This window comes from Chionomys nivalis, chromosome 10, assembly GCF_950005125.1.
Source record: "Chionomys nivalis chromosome 10, mChiNiv1.1, whole genome shotgun sequence".
NCBI lineage: Eukaryota > Metazoa > Chordata > Mammalia > Rodentia > Cricetidae > Chionomys > Chionomys nivalis.
Window position 1 is genome coordinate 34,692,958 of NC_080095.1, and position 16,453 is coordinate 34,709,410.

Here is a 16,453-nt window from a genome sequence, read left to right on the forward strand (position 1 = left end):
GTATATGAAGGATGTTGCTATCCAAGTTACCTGGCATATATTATAGTTTTTATAAAGTGTCTTTTACAAAATGTTGATTTCAGTTCTTTGACAATGCCAAAATTGTTTGGGATGATTATTTTCTTTCTCCAGGACACCAGTCGGAACCTTCGACAAGTGGATGAGATGCTTGGGCGATACCGAGACTATAGCATTGGCCAGGCGGGTGCTATTGAGCAGGTGAGGGTGTTTTTGTTTGCACTGTTTACTTATCTTATGGAAATGCATATGTCGGGGAAGGGAATATAAGTAAGATGGTGTGAATAAGCACACATTTAAAACTACCTTCCTGATTTCAGTTTAAATTTAGTAAAAGAACTCAGATTTTCAACTTGGGTTCAACTTAGCTTGAAAGATTTAGTCACAGAAGGGAGAACTCAGAACAGGAACTAAACAGAGCAGCTAAAGTTGGGTCACAAATACTCATAAAAGACTGGAATTTTGAGGATGGTTAGTTTTAAAATTACACATGTTCATTACCATTATTATTTTTTAAGATTTAATTATGTTTATGAGTGTTTTATCTGCATGTGTGTATGTGTACCACATGCATACATGACCTATAGAGTCCACAAGAGGGCGTCATATTACCTGGAGCTGGAGTTACAGGCAGTTATGAGCCTCCTGATGTGGGTGCTGGGAATTGAACTTAGCTCCTCTGTTACAGCCTCAAGTGCTCTTAAGACAGAGCCATCTCTTCAGCCCTATGTTCATTATTTTCTAAATAAAACTTTCAAAGCTCCTGTAAGTTCCACTGCATAGAAGTAATGCTTTTGATAATTTCTTGTTGTTCCAGATACTTCGTACTTTTATGTGCATATATCTAACGTCTTTAAGAAGTGGGACAGTGTAACATAGGCACATGATTTTGTTCTGCTGCTGTCCACACAACTTTGTGTGGGTGCACCTCTGTGATGGTCAGGTTTAATTGTCAACTAGATATAGCTGGAGTCATCTAGGAAGAAACTCTCAATGTAGGATTGACTCTGTTAGGTTGGACTGTAGGCATACCTGAGGGATTGACTGGATCAGGTCGGACTGTAGCATACCTGAGGGATTGACTGGATCAGGTCAGACTGTAGCATACCTGAGGGATTGACTGGATCAGGTCAGACTGTAGGCATACCTCTTAGGTATTTTCTTAATTGCCTTAATTGATGTGGAAAGATACAGGTCACTGTGAGCAGCAGCATCAGTTTATGGGCTTGGGTTCCTGGACTATATAAGAGAGGGGAAAGCCGCTGAGTGCAAGCAGGGAAATGAATTTACACCCATTTATTTCTCTCGGTACTTGATTGTGCCTGTGATGTGTCTGATTGCTTTAAACTCCTGGGGCTTCTTTAGCTGGCAGTGATGGCTTATAACCTAGATTATTAGTTGAAGTCAACCCTTTTTACCCTAAAATGTTTCTTTCTTTTTTGTGGGGGCAGGGTATTTTATTACAGCATCAGAAATAAAACTACTATAACCTCCCTTTGAACAGCTGTATAATATTCTGTAGTGTGGATGTGGCAAGGTTTTGCTTTAATATAAACAGTATAGTAGTGACTGTTTCTCTCTCTCTCTCTCTCTCTCTCTCTCTCTCTCTCTCTCTCTCTCTCTCTCTCTCTCTCTGTTTGTGTGTGTGTGTGTGTGTAGTATGTGTGTAGTATGTGTGGTGTATTTGTGTAGTCCTGGAGGAATTCTGGAAGTAAGATGGATGGGTTAAAGATATGTATACTTAGAAGTTTGCTAGATATTTCAGAAAGTGTCATTCAAGGATATGTCAGTTTATGTTTAGTTCAGATGTCATGTAAGAAGGAAAGACTCTTCAGAATTTAAGAATAAAGTTAAAATTTTTATTAATGTTTTGCTAGATTCTCTGTGCTTTTTGAGGGAGAAGGCATGTAAGGTAAAAGAGATGTTTACATTTTACATGGTATGTCAGCTTAGTGAAGGAAATGGGATTGCAATCAGCCTGTGCACCCTTCTGGCCCTAGCCCTTTAGGTTCTCATGGTTCCCTTGCTCCCCTTTAGCAACCTAGTTAAATGTATTTCTTTGTACACATTGTAACAAGAAGGATTTGCATTTATACAGTAATGGTTTATATATATCTGTGCTTGTATCAATTGTTACATAATTCCCACACTGTAATTGATGACTGGCTTTCATCTTACAAAGCAGAACTGTTATTGTTATTATTTGTTTGTGATTGGAAACTAATTGAGCACAAGGAAACGCATCTTCTCTGATAAAAGTCTGTTCTACTTTCATTTAGAAAGCAAATATGGACGTTTTGCACCTACAGGATTTTTATGACTTTATTAATAATAGAATTTTTACTTTTGAATTTGTTTGTGTAAAACTAGGACATTATTCATTAGAACCAGAAAACAGCCCTACTTTGTCACACTGATGGTAGTAGCTAGAATTGAGCACTGTTGAACTCTCTGGAGTGACTAGTCAAACCAACAGGCGTCTGTCTCCAGCCACTCTTAGAAAAAAGACCTAGGAGAGCAAGAGTCTTTTTGCTCATGGCTCTTCCATAGCCTCCTCTAATTTTCCTTCTCTGGCTCCTGAAGCTCTTGTTCTGTTCTGACAATCGGTTGTTGTGGCTTTTTCATTCCGACATGTCCATGAATGATGGCACTAATTGCTCCATGTTCGAACTACTCAGGATAGCAGCAATTTTCTTCTACTGCCTAGATGTTATCAGGAGACAGGCAGCTCAGAGTTTCTCATGAATGATTCTCATGGCAGCTTATTCTGACAGCTGTTTGCAAGATCAGATGCTGGAAGCTGTGTTACTGTGGCACCAAATGATTTACCTGCATCTTTTTGTTTATTGTCTTCAAATCCTGAAAGTACATGGTAGAATTGTCCATCTTTTAAAAAAGACCAATTATTATGTTGTGTGTGTGGATGTGTGTTGCTTTGTATATGTGAGGACGAACGTCTGTGTGTGTGTGTAGGTCAGAGGACATCCTTTAGTGTTATTCCTCAGGAGCTGTCTATCTTTTTGAGACAAGGTCTCTCACTGGGATCTGGAGCTCATAGGTTATGCTAGGCTGGCTGGCCTGCAAGACTCAGGGATTCACCTGTTTCCATCTGCCCAGGTTGAAATTACAGTTATGATATTTCCACCAAAAAAGTTTGCTTTTTATGTGGGTTCTGTGAATTGGATCAGTTTCTGATGCTTGCATGGCAAACATTTTAGCAGCCAAGCTGCTTGTCTATCCTCCCTGCTCCTGTCTTTTTTTAAAATTACATTTTATTGGGGCTGGAAAATAGCTCAGTGGTTCCAGAGTACTTGCTGTGCTTACAGAGGGCCTGAATTCAGTTCTCAGCCCACACATGGCAGCTCAAAACCATCTGTAACTATAGTTACAGGGGATCTAATGCCCCCTCTGGCCTTTGTGGGCACCATGCATAAGCATGGTGTGTATACCTATAGGCAAATCACTCATACCCATCAAATGAAATGAAATAAATCTTTAAACATAATTTTATTTATTTACTCTGTGTGTGTGTGTTTGTGCACACACACGTGTGTGTGTGCGTGCACACGTGTGCATGTGATGTGCCTTACTGTATGTGTTGAAGTCAGGACAACTTGCAGGGATAGCTCTTTCCTTTAACTGTGGGGGCTCCCCCAGGGATGGAATTGGATTATCAGGTTTGGTGACAAAGTGCTTTTACAGACTGTGCTACCTCACCAGCCACTGAAACATGCTTTTTTTTATTCATATATGCTTTATAATAGTATAATATATTTTAACCAGTGATAGTTCAACTGTTATAAAATTTCACCATGGTGAATATCTGTTGCCTACTTGAATTAGCATTTTCCTTTTAAAATATAAAGAGATGCTTCTTAGAGAAACAGAATCAACTCTTTTGCCTTAGGGAAGACTGGAGCTCTTATTATTAGCTTAGGTTTTATAAATGACTATTGTTAACCTGCAGCAAATGGATATGTAGTTTGTGTGTTTAAATATTTATTTGTTGTTATTTTAACTCTGCGAAAATAATTTGTCAATGGGTAAGGGGAACATTTTGGAATATGAGTATCTGCTGTGGTGTTTTTTCCTGAGTTGATTTCTCCTAACAAGGGAACCACAGTGAGTATTCATTTTGGTCTTTTATAGCCTCTGGGTTGTCTTTTTCTCGCAACCATCTCTATTTAACTATTGTTCCCTTGGCTCTTTATAATCTCCAACACTGAGTTTGTCTTTTATTTCCCCCTAACTTTTTTTTTTTTTTTTTGCTTATATCAGCTTATAAAGTGTTGGGTTCCTTTGTGTCAGTCTCACTCATCCCTCCCTGCTGCCTTCATCTTCGCTTCCCTGCTCATCTTCCCTTCCAAACTCTGCTCTGCTTCTCTTAAATTAATTTTCTTCAATTTTATGTCATTCAGTTCATCTAGGCAGGCTTAGTTTGCTTGTTGTGGTGATCTCCATTTCCTTGCAAATGATATGAATTCATTTTTCTGCATGGGCTGGAGAATATATTGCATGCATATGTGTGCATTTATACATGTGCATTTCTGATATATATCCCATTTTTTTGATCATCTGTTGGTAGATACTGGGCTGAGTCCATGCTTTGGCTCTCTCTTGTCAGTAGTCCAGATAAGGCTGTGTAGGTATCTCTGCAGCAACTTGCCTTTGATTCCTTCATTCAACCATAGGCTTAGTTCTTTGCTTATAATCCATGAAGTCACCTGAAGAGTCACAGAGAATGTGTGAGAAGGGTTTGTTTTAATATTTAATATGCATATTTGGAACATGTTTTGCTTCTCATATTGGAATGTTTGAAGAATTGTGCAGTGGATTAGCCTCATCTTGCTTCTTCTAGAACCTTGTGTTGCTATTAGTGAGGCAACAGGGTTTTTCTTGTGCTGATGTAAAGATGAAATCTCCTGAAGGTGGAGAATCCACATAAAATGTTAGTACTGCCTGCAATAGAAGTCTGGGCTGATGTTGATGATACTAAAGTAGTTAATAGTGGGTTATATTCTTTTTTTTTTTTTTTTTTGAATTTTCGAGACAGGGTTTCTCCGTAGCTTTTGGTTCCTGTCCTGGAACTAGCTCTTGTAGACCAGGCTGGCCTTGAACAGTTATATTCATTTTTAAGATAAGGATGGTATAAAGACTTAAGATCCAGTTATAGCACGGAAACTTGCATTAATAGGTATTTTTTCCCAATAAGTACTCTGATTAAAGTTTTCCTTTGGGAATAATATGAAGTTACCATCTGGTATGTGAATTCTCAAGAATGTTAAATAAAGTCCAGGTTTTTCTTTTTATGTAATGGATTTCACTTATCAAAAGTGCCCAATGACACCACAGAAGGTGATTTAAACCAGACATTGGCCATTTCCCTTAGTTCAGAGGTCCCTACTCCCGTGGCTGATACTCAGTAATTCATTGCCTAAAGGTAAGAACTAACCAGTCTTTTAATAATTTTAAGTAATGGAAGTCTATTGTTAAGAAATTAAAATTAATTTAATAAAATTAAATTAATCAAATTAAGAAATTTAATTAGATACTGTTGAAGGCCAGCTTCGACATAATTTGTACATTCCAGGGTAGAAACATGAGATTTAGAATTAAGTAAAAGGAACAGAGATATGAGAGAAATAAGAGACAGAAACACAGAAGAGCATCCTGTGGGACATTCAGTGAATACTGAATTCACCTTGTTTATTATCCATATGCTTACATATTTCACTCCAAATGGGGAGGGGGAATGCAGTAGACTTCATTAACACGATATAAGGAATAGACTTGGTCTAGTGGACCTTGGTCCAGGTGGAGAGGTCCACATCTATGCCCAGAATACTAGTTAACCACCCCCCAGGTCAGAGTCACTTGTTCGTAGCCACACCTGTTGTCTGCAACTTTGAGAGAGCAAGAATAAGCTCAAACTCTCTGACCTCCAGTCAAGGTGGAACAGGCTCACAGCTGTGGGTCTCTGCAAGTTACATCCTGTTAAGTTCATTTTAACAATGTACTTCAGATTTTTGAAGTAGGTTATTATCTTGTTGAAAATTTTATCCTCAAGTTTCTTGTGAAGCTACTAGATGTGAATACACACACACACACACACAGACACATATATATTTTCAGAGGAATAGTGAGGTGGCTCAGAGGGTAAAGGTGCTTGCCATGCAGGTCTGGCAGCCTGAGTTCAGCCCTTGGAACCCACATGGGGAAAAGAGAAACCCAACTCCAGAAAGTTGTCCTCTGATCTCCCTGCTATGGGCTCTCCAACACACATGTCCTTGTACTCAATGTTGAAAAAATGTAATGCAAAAAGAATTTTCTTGAGACTTATGGAAGAAATGTAGTCTTTGAAGTCAGAATCGAAATTGAATTCTGATTTTATTTCCTCCTTAGAAATTATGTCAATTACTTTGAACAAGTTACTAAATTTTTTGAAGACTAAGTTTCATTATTTCAAAATTGAACATAATCATGCGTACTTTATTATGGTAATATTTAAGTGCTCATAATGTTTTTGGACATTTTCTAAACATTTATTTGTAATTTCTTAAATTTGTCTAAAATCACTATTGTTAAGCATTTGCTAAACCTCTTTACAATTTACTTTATTTGTGTGTGTTCATGTACACAGGTGTGCACATGCACAGCCCATGGCTACAGTCAGAATACAGCTCTCAGGAGTTGGTTCTCTCCTGGTGCCTTGCAGCCAGTGCTCTTGCTGAACCATTTTTCCAGTCTCCATATGAAAATTTATAACATTATGTTATGGGATATTTGTACACTCTGTGAAAATGTGTCATTGTGATTAGTTTAATAAAAAGGTGAATGGCCAATAGCTAGGAAAGAGAGATAGGCAGGCCTTCCATGAAAAAGAGAGGAACTGGGGATGAATCTAGGTGTGTGGAGAAGATACCAATCAGACATGGAGGAATTCTGATATTCAGAATGAAAGAAAAGTAAAAGCTGTGTGACAAAGTGTAGATTAATAGAAAAAGGTTAATTTAAGTTATAAGCTAGTAGGACACGCCTAAGCTAAGTCTAATTATAAGTCTTTGTGTTGTTGGAGAGCTGGTGGCCCTATGAGAAAGCAAAAATACATTTGGTATCCCATATTGGGTGCCAAGGTATCTTTTTCTGTTGGCTAAGAGCTGTGCATGAATCTACTGATTTTTTTTTTTAAATTATCACCTGGAGCCCCATGACCCCACAGTCAGCACGCTGCCCACTACTCAGGCCTGGCAGTGCTTTTGGTCCTGTGGCCTGGCTGTTCTGCGACCGCAATATGTATGTTTAAATTAAATCTCTGTTGTTCTGTTTATCAATAAGACTTGGGAGTCAAGGCTAGGATGAAAACCTGCTAGCTCAGGGAAGTTGAGTAGTAACTAGTTGACCTTGCTTTTTGGCCTGAGACACTGGAAGACACTCATCTCTTCCTCACCTCAGAACCAAAAGGAAGTGCCAAACTCAAGTCATTGCCCTTTCCTTCCTGTGCATCTTGTCTATCCAAATTGCTGTCTTCTCTATGGTCAGCTCTGGTCAGCTAGTCAATAGCTCTGGCCCCTGATTTAAGGTTTAACTTTACTGGCAAATCTTGGGAGTGTCATATTGCGATCAAAATATCCTACAACAACATTAGGTTGCATATTATTCTAAATTTTTTCATATTCTGGAGTGATTAATTTTTGGTACCTTTTATTGTTCCTAGATTTTGAAATGATTCTTTATTTCTCTTGTTTTGTAATATTTTTCTATATATCCTATGGTGGGTCAATTTTTTTTTTTTTTTTTTTAGTGGTGATCTGTGATCTCTGTCTGTGTGTGCCTCCCCCCATCTCTGTATCTGTCTCTGTGTCTGTTTTTGCCTCCTTCTCCTCTCTCTCTCTCTCTCTCTCTCTCTCTGGTTAAAGGTAATAAAACACACACACACACAGTGTGTTTTATTACCTTTAACTATAGCTTAGGATTTGTTAGCTGGCACCTCCATATCTAAGTGGTTTTTGGCACCATTTACTTTCTGGACCAGTTTCCTTTGGACCAACTAGAAAGGCGAAGAAAGTGCAGCAGTGGTGCGGCTATGACTCGAGCTGCTGCCGGGGTAGTGCAGAGCTCTGGGGAGAAGAGGAGTCTAGAACATCAGTCTTACATCCACAACTCTTTCCCTCTTCAAGGACATGGCTAATTTCAGAAGTGGCTTAAAAACAGAGAGGCTGGAATAAGGAATCATCAGGCAATAAAAAACTTAGGTTACGACCTTTCAAAAATCAGCTCTGGTCCCAAAGGGTAATTTAGGAGAAAAGATGAATCAGAAGTGAAAATAGATTAGCCTTCATGGGGACAGAATAAATTCAATTCCTGCTGGGCGGTGGTGGCGCACGCCTTTAATCCCAGCACTTGGGAGGCAGAGACAGGCGGATCTCTGTGAGTTCGAGACCAGCCTGGTCTACAAGAGCTAGTTCCAGGACAGGCTCCAAAACCACAGAGAAACCCTGTCTCGAAAAACCAAAAAAAAAAAAAAAAAAAAAAATTCAATTCCTACCTGTTTGAGGGGGTTTGGGCTTTCTACTTATTCTAACCCAGCTTCCCACTGGAAGGAAAATCACATGATCTTCTGAAGGAAGATGTGTCCTTCACAGCTGTAAATTATTACTTTGGATTATTATGCTCATTGTCTCTGTATGATAAAAAATAAGCAGGCACAAGAGAATAGAAAATGTGACTGTCAAGACAAAGGAAAATGCAGACAGTCAATTATAGTGGAACTATGAAAACCAGTATAATGTGTTCAAGAAATTATATGATATAATTAAAAACTAAGTGCAAGTAACTACAAGTAGAACATTAGATGATTTAAATAGCCAAGCAGCTTTCGATGGAGGGATTAAATAGGAGTCAGTAGGCAGTTGAAAGAGAACGAACTTAAAGTCAGGCCAAAGAAGATATCCAAAGAGAAGAATGTAAGGATGAAAAGGGAATGATGGAAGATCAATAGGATAACATTAAAATAATAATAAATGCCAGGTGTGGCGGCTCACACGTGGTGGTAATCACAGTACTCCTGAGGGTGAGGCAGGAAGATCAGCATGAGTGTCAAGCCGGTGTGGGCTACACTGGAAAACCCTGTCTTAACCAAACCAAACCCTTCTGAAGAAGACAAGGGATAGGAGGCAATGAGAAGAGAGACAGGATAAGACAATGAATTCACAGCACATAAAACATACCAAGTTATCCATTCTATGATCTCTATGGGTTAAAAAATAGGATCAAACAAATAGAGTTTACATAGTCCCATAGTAAAACAATGGCGAAGTTAAAGAGAAACCATCCTAATGTTTTCTCCAAGGATGGATAAAAATGTGGTTATCACAGGGGTATTGGTCTTCAGGAAGGAAGTAGCCTCAGCTGAAAGGAAAACACAGATGACTTAATATGAAACAAAAAAAGCTAGATTATTTTGCAAAAAACAATAGGAAGAAATGGAAACTGACTTTGCTTCAAAGAGTGTGCTCAAATCAGGTTTAGCCAAGTGTAGCGAGCTGAAATGAAAATGAGTTTGCTTCATATGTGATCTTTCTGCTTTCCCTGTGGCTGGGCTGACTATCTTCTGTACACTTCCCCAGGTTATTAAATACTTGTTTGTGCTTACAATAAGGGGCTCTCTACCTTTTCACTCTGGCAGAGTTTAGGAAGTCTCTTCTCGATCAACTGCCTTGTTTTGACCTTATTCTCAAAGACCTAGAGATGATTTGAGATGAATTTATGTATTATTCATGCTTGCATAATGTCTGAGGTGTCCCAGAAACCAGGTTGGACAGATTTTCTCAGCTTTCTTCTTTGCTTTTTTGGGTGTTACTTGAGATTTCTTCTTAGGTCTGCAACTATTTGTTTGTCTCGATACTATGTCCAGTATTTAGCTTATTTTGTTCTTTATAGATAGCTCTTTTACTATTCTAAGTGTGCATGTGTGTGTACATGCACATGGGTGTTAAAACCACCAATCTTAGTATGTGCTGACATTTGTTCTCACAGTTCTCTGGCATGTGTCCTCTTTCCATGAATGTATGCGGTGTTCTGATGCTGTTTGGTGGTGCCTCAGTCCCTTCAATAACTGTTCTGTGTCCACTCTTCACACCTGGATTTCTAACAGAATGGTTATAAGAATGCTTTTCGTTTTCATTAAAATGTGTTGGCTGGTCTTGTTATCTTTCTACACAAATGCGAGTAAGTCATTTCAGTCTAGTTTGCAAGCCCGTGTGTGTGTGTGTGTGTGTGTGTGTGTGTGTGTGTGTGGTGAGTGTCTCTTTCTGGCAATAGGAAGAGGGGATGAGGCAGTGATAGTACCATTATAAGTCAGACCTTAGCATTTGTTCTTCAAATACTTGCATTTATTAGTTTTTCTATTTCCTAACATAACTCAGTTTAAAATTCCTCTGATAGCATTTTTTTCCTGGATAAGTCGGATATTTCAGAAACCACTTTCAGATGTGTCTATTGTGCTTAGGGGTTTCTTAAGAAGAGTAACTCTTGAGCATCTTCTTCAGTTAAAGGAAGATTTGGAGCAGTCAATAAGCCAACTGCGGAGTCAGCGCTTACAGAGAAACTCAGGAGGGAGAAGTGTTTCTGTCACCAGCTTGAGTGCCAGTGATCTTGATGGTGGCGCTGTGGCAGGTAGACCCCTTGTGTGTTCTAAAAGTCTTTTTCCTTCCTGAAGTACATACTGAATGCTTTAATCATTAGAGAAATACAGCATATTCACAAGATTATAGATCTTATAGATTAGATACTACACACACACAGTACGTGCACCTGTTGGACAGTATAGTGCATGTTGTTTTTTAAAGGGCCTCTGAAAGTCTGGGTTTATTAATTTTATTTTCCTCAGGCTGTGTAGACCTGAAGCTTTACTCAACAAAGCTTGGCTTTTAATTGCTGCTCAAACTTCAAAACCAATGCAGAAATAAAATTTACTTTGGTATGTTTTCTTTCTAATCTTCTCTTGGCGCAGTAGTTTTACAGTTTCTGATTGTGAACTATGCTGTAACACATGCTATAAGCAGGCGAATTTTAGCCTGGTGTTCAGCTAGATGCCAATGATGGTGTTAAAAGTATTAAGCACTTTGTTTGCCTATAATTAACTCGTATTTCCCTGTAGTACTGAGAATCAGGTTCGAATCGCGCATAAACATCCTCAGTGATGGGAGTGATTTAGTTGGAGGAACGTTGGTTCCTGGAGTTGTGAATACTGCTGTTACTCATAATGGTGATTAAAGTTGAACACTATTATATGTTTTTATGTAGTCTGTTTTTATTGATTGTTATGCACTGTTTTGTCTTTAGATTAATTTATTTGACATTTGCAAGATTTGATGTTATTAGTGGGATGTTATATTTTAGGGAGGACTAAAGCTTTTAGGTTTTTAGTAGTTACTTTTATGTAGGAGAAAATGTGTTGCTGCTTTTGCCAGTATTAAAAATTGAACCTTTTGTCATGTTCTGTTTTCAGGCTAAGTTTGTTGTTCATTTTATCTACTTTAAAGCAATGCTGTTGTGTTCTTTATGGCTCAGTATGTTACTTAGGAAATCTAGGCTAAGAGTGACTGGGTGTCTCTATGTCTGGTCTGCAGTTGTCAAGGGAAATTTTAGATTGTTCTTGTGTGGTGTTTTAATGCCCTTTCTTCTTCTTTGCATTGGAAAGAGAGTCTCCGCTTTACACCTACCTCACCTCTGAAGGACTACCAGCCACAGGGTCTTAAACGAAACAGGTCCAGAACTGGTGTTCGGTTTGTTCGGGAGACAGATGACATGGTCCAGGTACTTTGTAACGTTGTGTAGTTTATCTGTTGCATGTTCTACTTGTTTATAAATGACTGACTCTTGAATTTTATGGACATATCTCAACTAAGAATTTGATCATCAATAATCTTTTTTTTTTGGTTTTTCGAGACAGGGTTTCTCTGTAGCTTTTGGTGATCATCAATAATCTTGCACTGACTTTTTTCTCTTTTTAAGCCAAACATATTTTATATTCAGTGCACAAATACATTTTTATTCCTTACGATTGAGAGGAGTCCCCAGTGCAGACAAGTCACACACATCCCTTCTTCATGCCTTGTCCTTAGCAGCTGCTCCCACCAGGAAGAGCATTTCTTATAATTCATGAATATTATTTTCAGTATACAAATCTGTATCATCTATTTTGGATTTTGTTGTGGAGCATTATATTTTGAAGATGTAAAAAAGAGCATTTCAAAAAAAGAAATAGAAATGGCTAAGAAATATTTTAAGAAGTTCAACATTCGTAGCTGTAAAGGGAATTGCAAGTTAAAGTTGCTTTGAGACTAAGATCAGTAAAAGAAATGGTAACAAATTCACAATACCCAGGATATTGAGACAGTCCAGATGTCCATCAGTAGATGAGTTGATATGGAAATTTGGTGTATGTAATAGCAGAACAGTATTCAGCCCTACAGAAAAATGAAGAATTGAAATTCACAGGTAAATGGATGGAATTGAAATATCACTCTGAGTAGGATAACCCAGACCCACAAAGGCAAATATTGAATGTTCTCTGTCATATATTTTGATGCCGGTTTTGAGTCTTTGGATATGTGTGTTTAGACTGGGGCAAACGTAGAAGTCATGAAGCTAGTAAGAGGCCATGTGGCAGTGGGTGGGTCTCAAGTGAGATGGTGGATAGAATGCAGGTGAAGCAGGAGAGGGAAATGGTGAAACAGAAAGGCTTACATGTGGAGGGTGTCGGGAGGGGTGGGTAGACGACAGTATGGGGAAGGATAACAGTGAAGACATTTGAAAAAGCCGTGGAAACCAACCACTAGAGAAGCTTCCTAAAAATATGTGTGCATGCAATCCCCCCACCCCCACATATATACATATGGAGTTCAAGTGGAGTTACCTTTTAATGGGGACAGTGATACTCCCAGATTCCACAGACTGTCAAATAAGAAATGCTACATGCCAGGCATGTGATACCTTTTTTTTTTTTTTTTGAGTTGTTGGCCAGTGATATCCCATTAGAATACAGACTAGTACTGTTGCTCTTGAGTATGAACATGTGAGATAAACTGTGCTCTATTCACAGCAGCTAAGAAATGGAGAGTTAGTAGTCATCTGGAAAGTTCATCCCTACTGGTTAGCTTTTGATAGTGCTAGGGAGTTCTGTACACAGTGCTGGAGGAGGAAAATAATCAGCCGTCATTCTTACCCTGCTGTGAACCCTGCAAGCTACAGTAGCTGCGGCCTGGCAGAATGGCCCACTGGTACAGTAGTGGCGCCAGTGGCGGGAGTCGTCAACACTTTGCAGTTGGGTTTAAGGCCTGTTCCACAAGATGGAGGTTATGTCTGGTATCATACTGAGCTAAAAACACGTGATTGCCTAAGTCATAGGAAGAATCTAATACTATTATTCTGCTAATGGGACATAGAAATAACCTGTCACCCATCCACCACCCAGGTCATACCCTTAAACCCATAGATTAAAGAGCATTTTTAAACTTTTTTTTTTTTTTTTGTAGTAGATGGTGATGAATACAGAGACCCTCAGATGGTCCATATGCAGATAATGAGACTGGGACCTCTATATTATACCCTCTTCTGCCGAGGCTCAGGGATCATTATGGAAGCAGTGGCGGAAAGACTGCAAGAGCCTGAGGTCATAGACATCTGCCGCAACGAGGCCTTTGCTTGCACGCAGGCGTTCACAGCAGTTATGAGTGTATTCTAATGAGCCACGTAAGATCAAGCCAGTTACAATCCCAGCACAGAAGGTGGAAAGGCTCATGCAATTCCTCTGTTGGCTGTTGATGGCTGCTGGCATTGTAAGCACTTTCTTCATGAATGTGATCCTTGCTTCAGCGGATAGTCCTGCATCCGTGCCTAAACAGTTCTGTGTAGACTCAGTGCAGTTAAAAACAAAGCTCATAGAGTTAGGAGGGACAGGCGTAGTAAGGAGGTGAGCAGGCCTGCTTCTCATCCTGCCCGGCTCCTGCATGGTTAGCTTTACACCCGGGCTGTGGCCCGGCTCCCAGCTAGCTTTACCTGAAATAACAACACATAAACTGTATTCATTTAAACACTGCCTGGCCCATTAGTTTCAGCCTCTTATTGGCTAACTCTCACATCTTGATTAACCCATTTCTAATAATCTGTGTAACACCACGAAGTGGTGGCTTACTGGGAAAGATTCAGCATGTCTGACCTGGTGGCTGGCTCCATGGCGTCTGCCCTGGAGAGGAGAGGCATGGCATCTGGCTCACTTCCCTTCTTCCCAGCGTTCTATTCGGTCTACTCCGCCTATCTAAATTCTGCCCTATCAGGCCAAGCAGTTTCTTTATTAATTAATGAAATTAATACATAGACAAAAGACCCATCTACATCATTTCCCCTTTTTCTTTTTCTTTTTTTCTTTTTTTGCTTGAAGACAGGAATTTTAATTTTTCCACCCCAATTGTTCTCTGGACCCTGTGAATAAAATAGCATTGTACAAGTCCAGTGCAGGGATGGGTGGATATCCAGTTATAAGACTTGTCAGTTCACCTCACAAAACCTTGGCATCAGTCTAAGGTGGCATATATTCATGTAACAGTTTGTGTTTCTTTTCAGTGCATCTGTCCATTTCGAAATTCCTCATCATCTTCCTATTGCTGTGGGCACATTCAGGGAAAAGCATATTATCTTCCACTCCTGGGGATGGGAAAACACAGGCTGTCTGTAATATCTTTTAATATTTTCCTCAGAAATATAGGCTCTAGAAGCAGCAGGAATGTTAATTTGGGTATTCCATTGCGGCAATAGGTCACCTGCATGATAATTTATATTAAACTGCTGGCTCCACACACAAGACACAGGCTGTGGCTGGGGGAGGGAGGGCTCACGCCAAGCCGAGCTGGCGGCAGGCAGCCAAGCGGAGGAAGGAGGGGTCCTAAGACCAAACGTTCGGGTGCCAGATGAAGGCGTAAGTCACAAACAATCCCACACCAGTTTGGAATTATAATTAATAGGATGGTTATTTATTTAAGGGGGAACAACGTACAGATCATTGTCCCAGACAAAAGCCCTCTGTACAATCAGGACGGGAGCCTAGTCGCCGGAAGTGGAGCCTGAAGCCAGAGAGCAAGCGGAGGGAAGTGGCCGCTTTTTTAAAGGGAGAGAGACCACGCCCCAATGGGCTGGTATCTCAGCGGCTATTGGCTGAAGGAGCCGAAGGAGCCCCCGCAACAGACAGGTGTTGGGGGCAGATGGAAGGAACTGAGGGACTGGGAGTAGAGTTGAGTAGATACATTATATACATGCATGGAACTCTGAAACAATAAAAAGAATTAAAAATTGAGTGTCTTATGGGTAATATTCTGTGATGAAAAACCATGACCAAAGCAGCTTGGGAAGGAAAGGGATTATTTGACTTACATGTTTGTATCCCTGTTCATCACTGAAGGAAGTCAGGACAGGAACTCAAACAGGGCAGGAACCTGGAGGCAGGAGCTGATGCAGACGTGGAGATGTGCTGCTTACTGCCTTGTTTTTCATGGCATTCTCAGCCTTTACTTTCTCATAGAGCATGGGCCACCAGCCCAGGTTTGGTACCTCTCCCATCAATCACTAATTAAGAAAGTGCCTTAGAGCCTGATATGGAGCATTTTCTCAGTCCATGTTCCTCCCTTTCAGATAGCTCTAGCTTGTGTCAAATTGACATAAAAGTAGCCAACATATTGAATTTAGCTGGATCAATTTTCTTTCATTTCCTGTGCATATGGTTCACTCTTCAGAAAGCCTACTAGGTTAGCTTGCTAGGTTGGAGCAGATATGAGCAAATGCATCAGGTAAGAACATTAAAGACAGCCTTCAAGGCACCAAAACGTGTTGGTGTTGCTTTGAGGAAAGAAAAACCAGCACTTCCCTTGGATTAATTTGACCGTGAGTAAGCCCTTGTTTGAATCCTCCATTTCTCTCCATGTGTCTTCTGTCTGTCTGTAGTTTGTGATTCTGGCCTGTCTGTAGTCTGTCTGTTACATATAACTGATGTTTCCTTAGCACCTATCTGTCCCTAAAAAAGGGCTTTGCTCTGTAGTTAGTGAATGGTATTGTACAATTTGTGCAGGATTGAGGGACACTTTACAGAAATCTTTAACAGAGTTTTACAAGGGATCAAGTCACTGACTCAAGTAGACCACAAATGATCCCAAGGAAGTCAGTACTTCAAATTTACCAACGTTTATGGTGGGCGTTCATTGTGTAAGGTTGCTTTTGACCCATTTTCTGTTTCCAACAAATGATTAATATACATGAATAGATACATATATACACACAATGCATTGTTGTCTGGGTCAGGGGTATGGAAGAATACATATGAAAGCTATAGATTACATGAGAAATTCAAAGTAAGAAAGGTTGATTTTTATATTGTCCTCTTAAA

At 39.7% G+C, this 16,453-nt stretch overlaps 1 protein-coding gene across 5 annotated transcripts in view; it reads left to right on the plus strand.

Moving 5' to 3' along the window:
• The window catches only part of Cep128 (centrosomal protein 128), a 335,390-nt gene that overhangs the window by 24,868 nt on the left and 294,069 nt on the right, over positions 1 to 16,453 (plus strand). For 4 of the 5 annotated variants that reach the window (XM_057783389.1, XM_057783390.1, XM_057783391.1 and 1 more), the window contains 3 exons: positions 133 to 219; positions 10,566 to 10,692; positions 11,720 to 11,835. In XM_057783389.1, coding sequence (XP_057639372.1) covers positions 133 to 219; positions 10,566 to 10,692; positions 11,720 to 11,835 — 330 coding nt within the window. The remainder of the gene's footprint in view (positions 1 to 132; positions 220 to 10,565; positions 10,693 to 11,719; positions 11,836 to 16,453) is intronic. The other variant, XM_057783392.1, reaches the window with a different exon arrangement.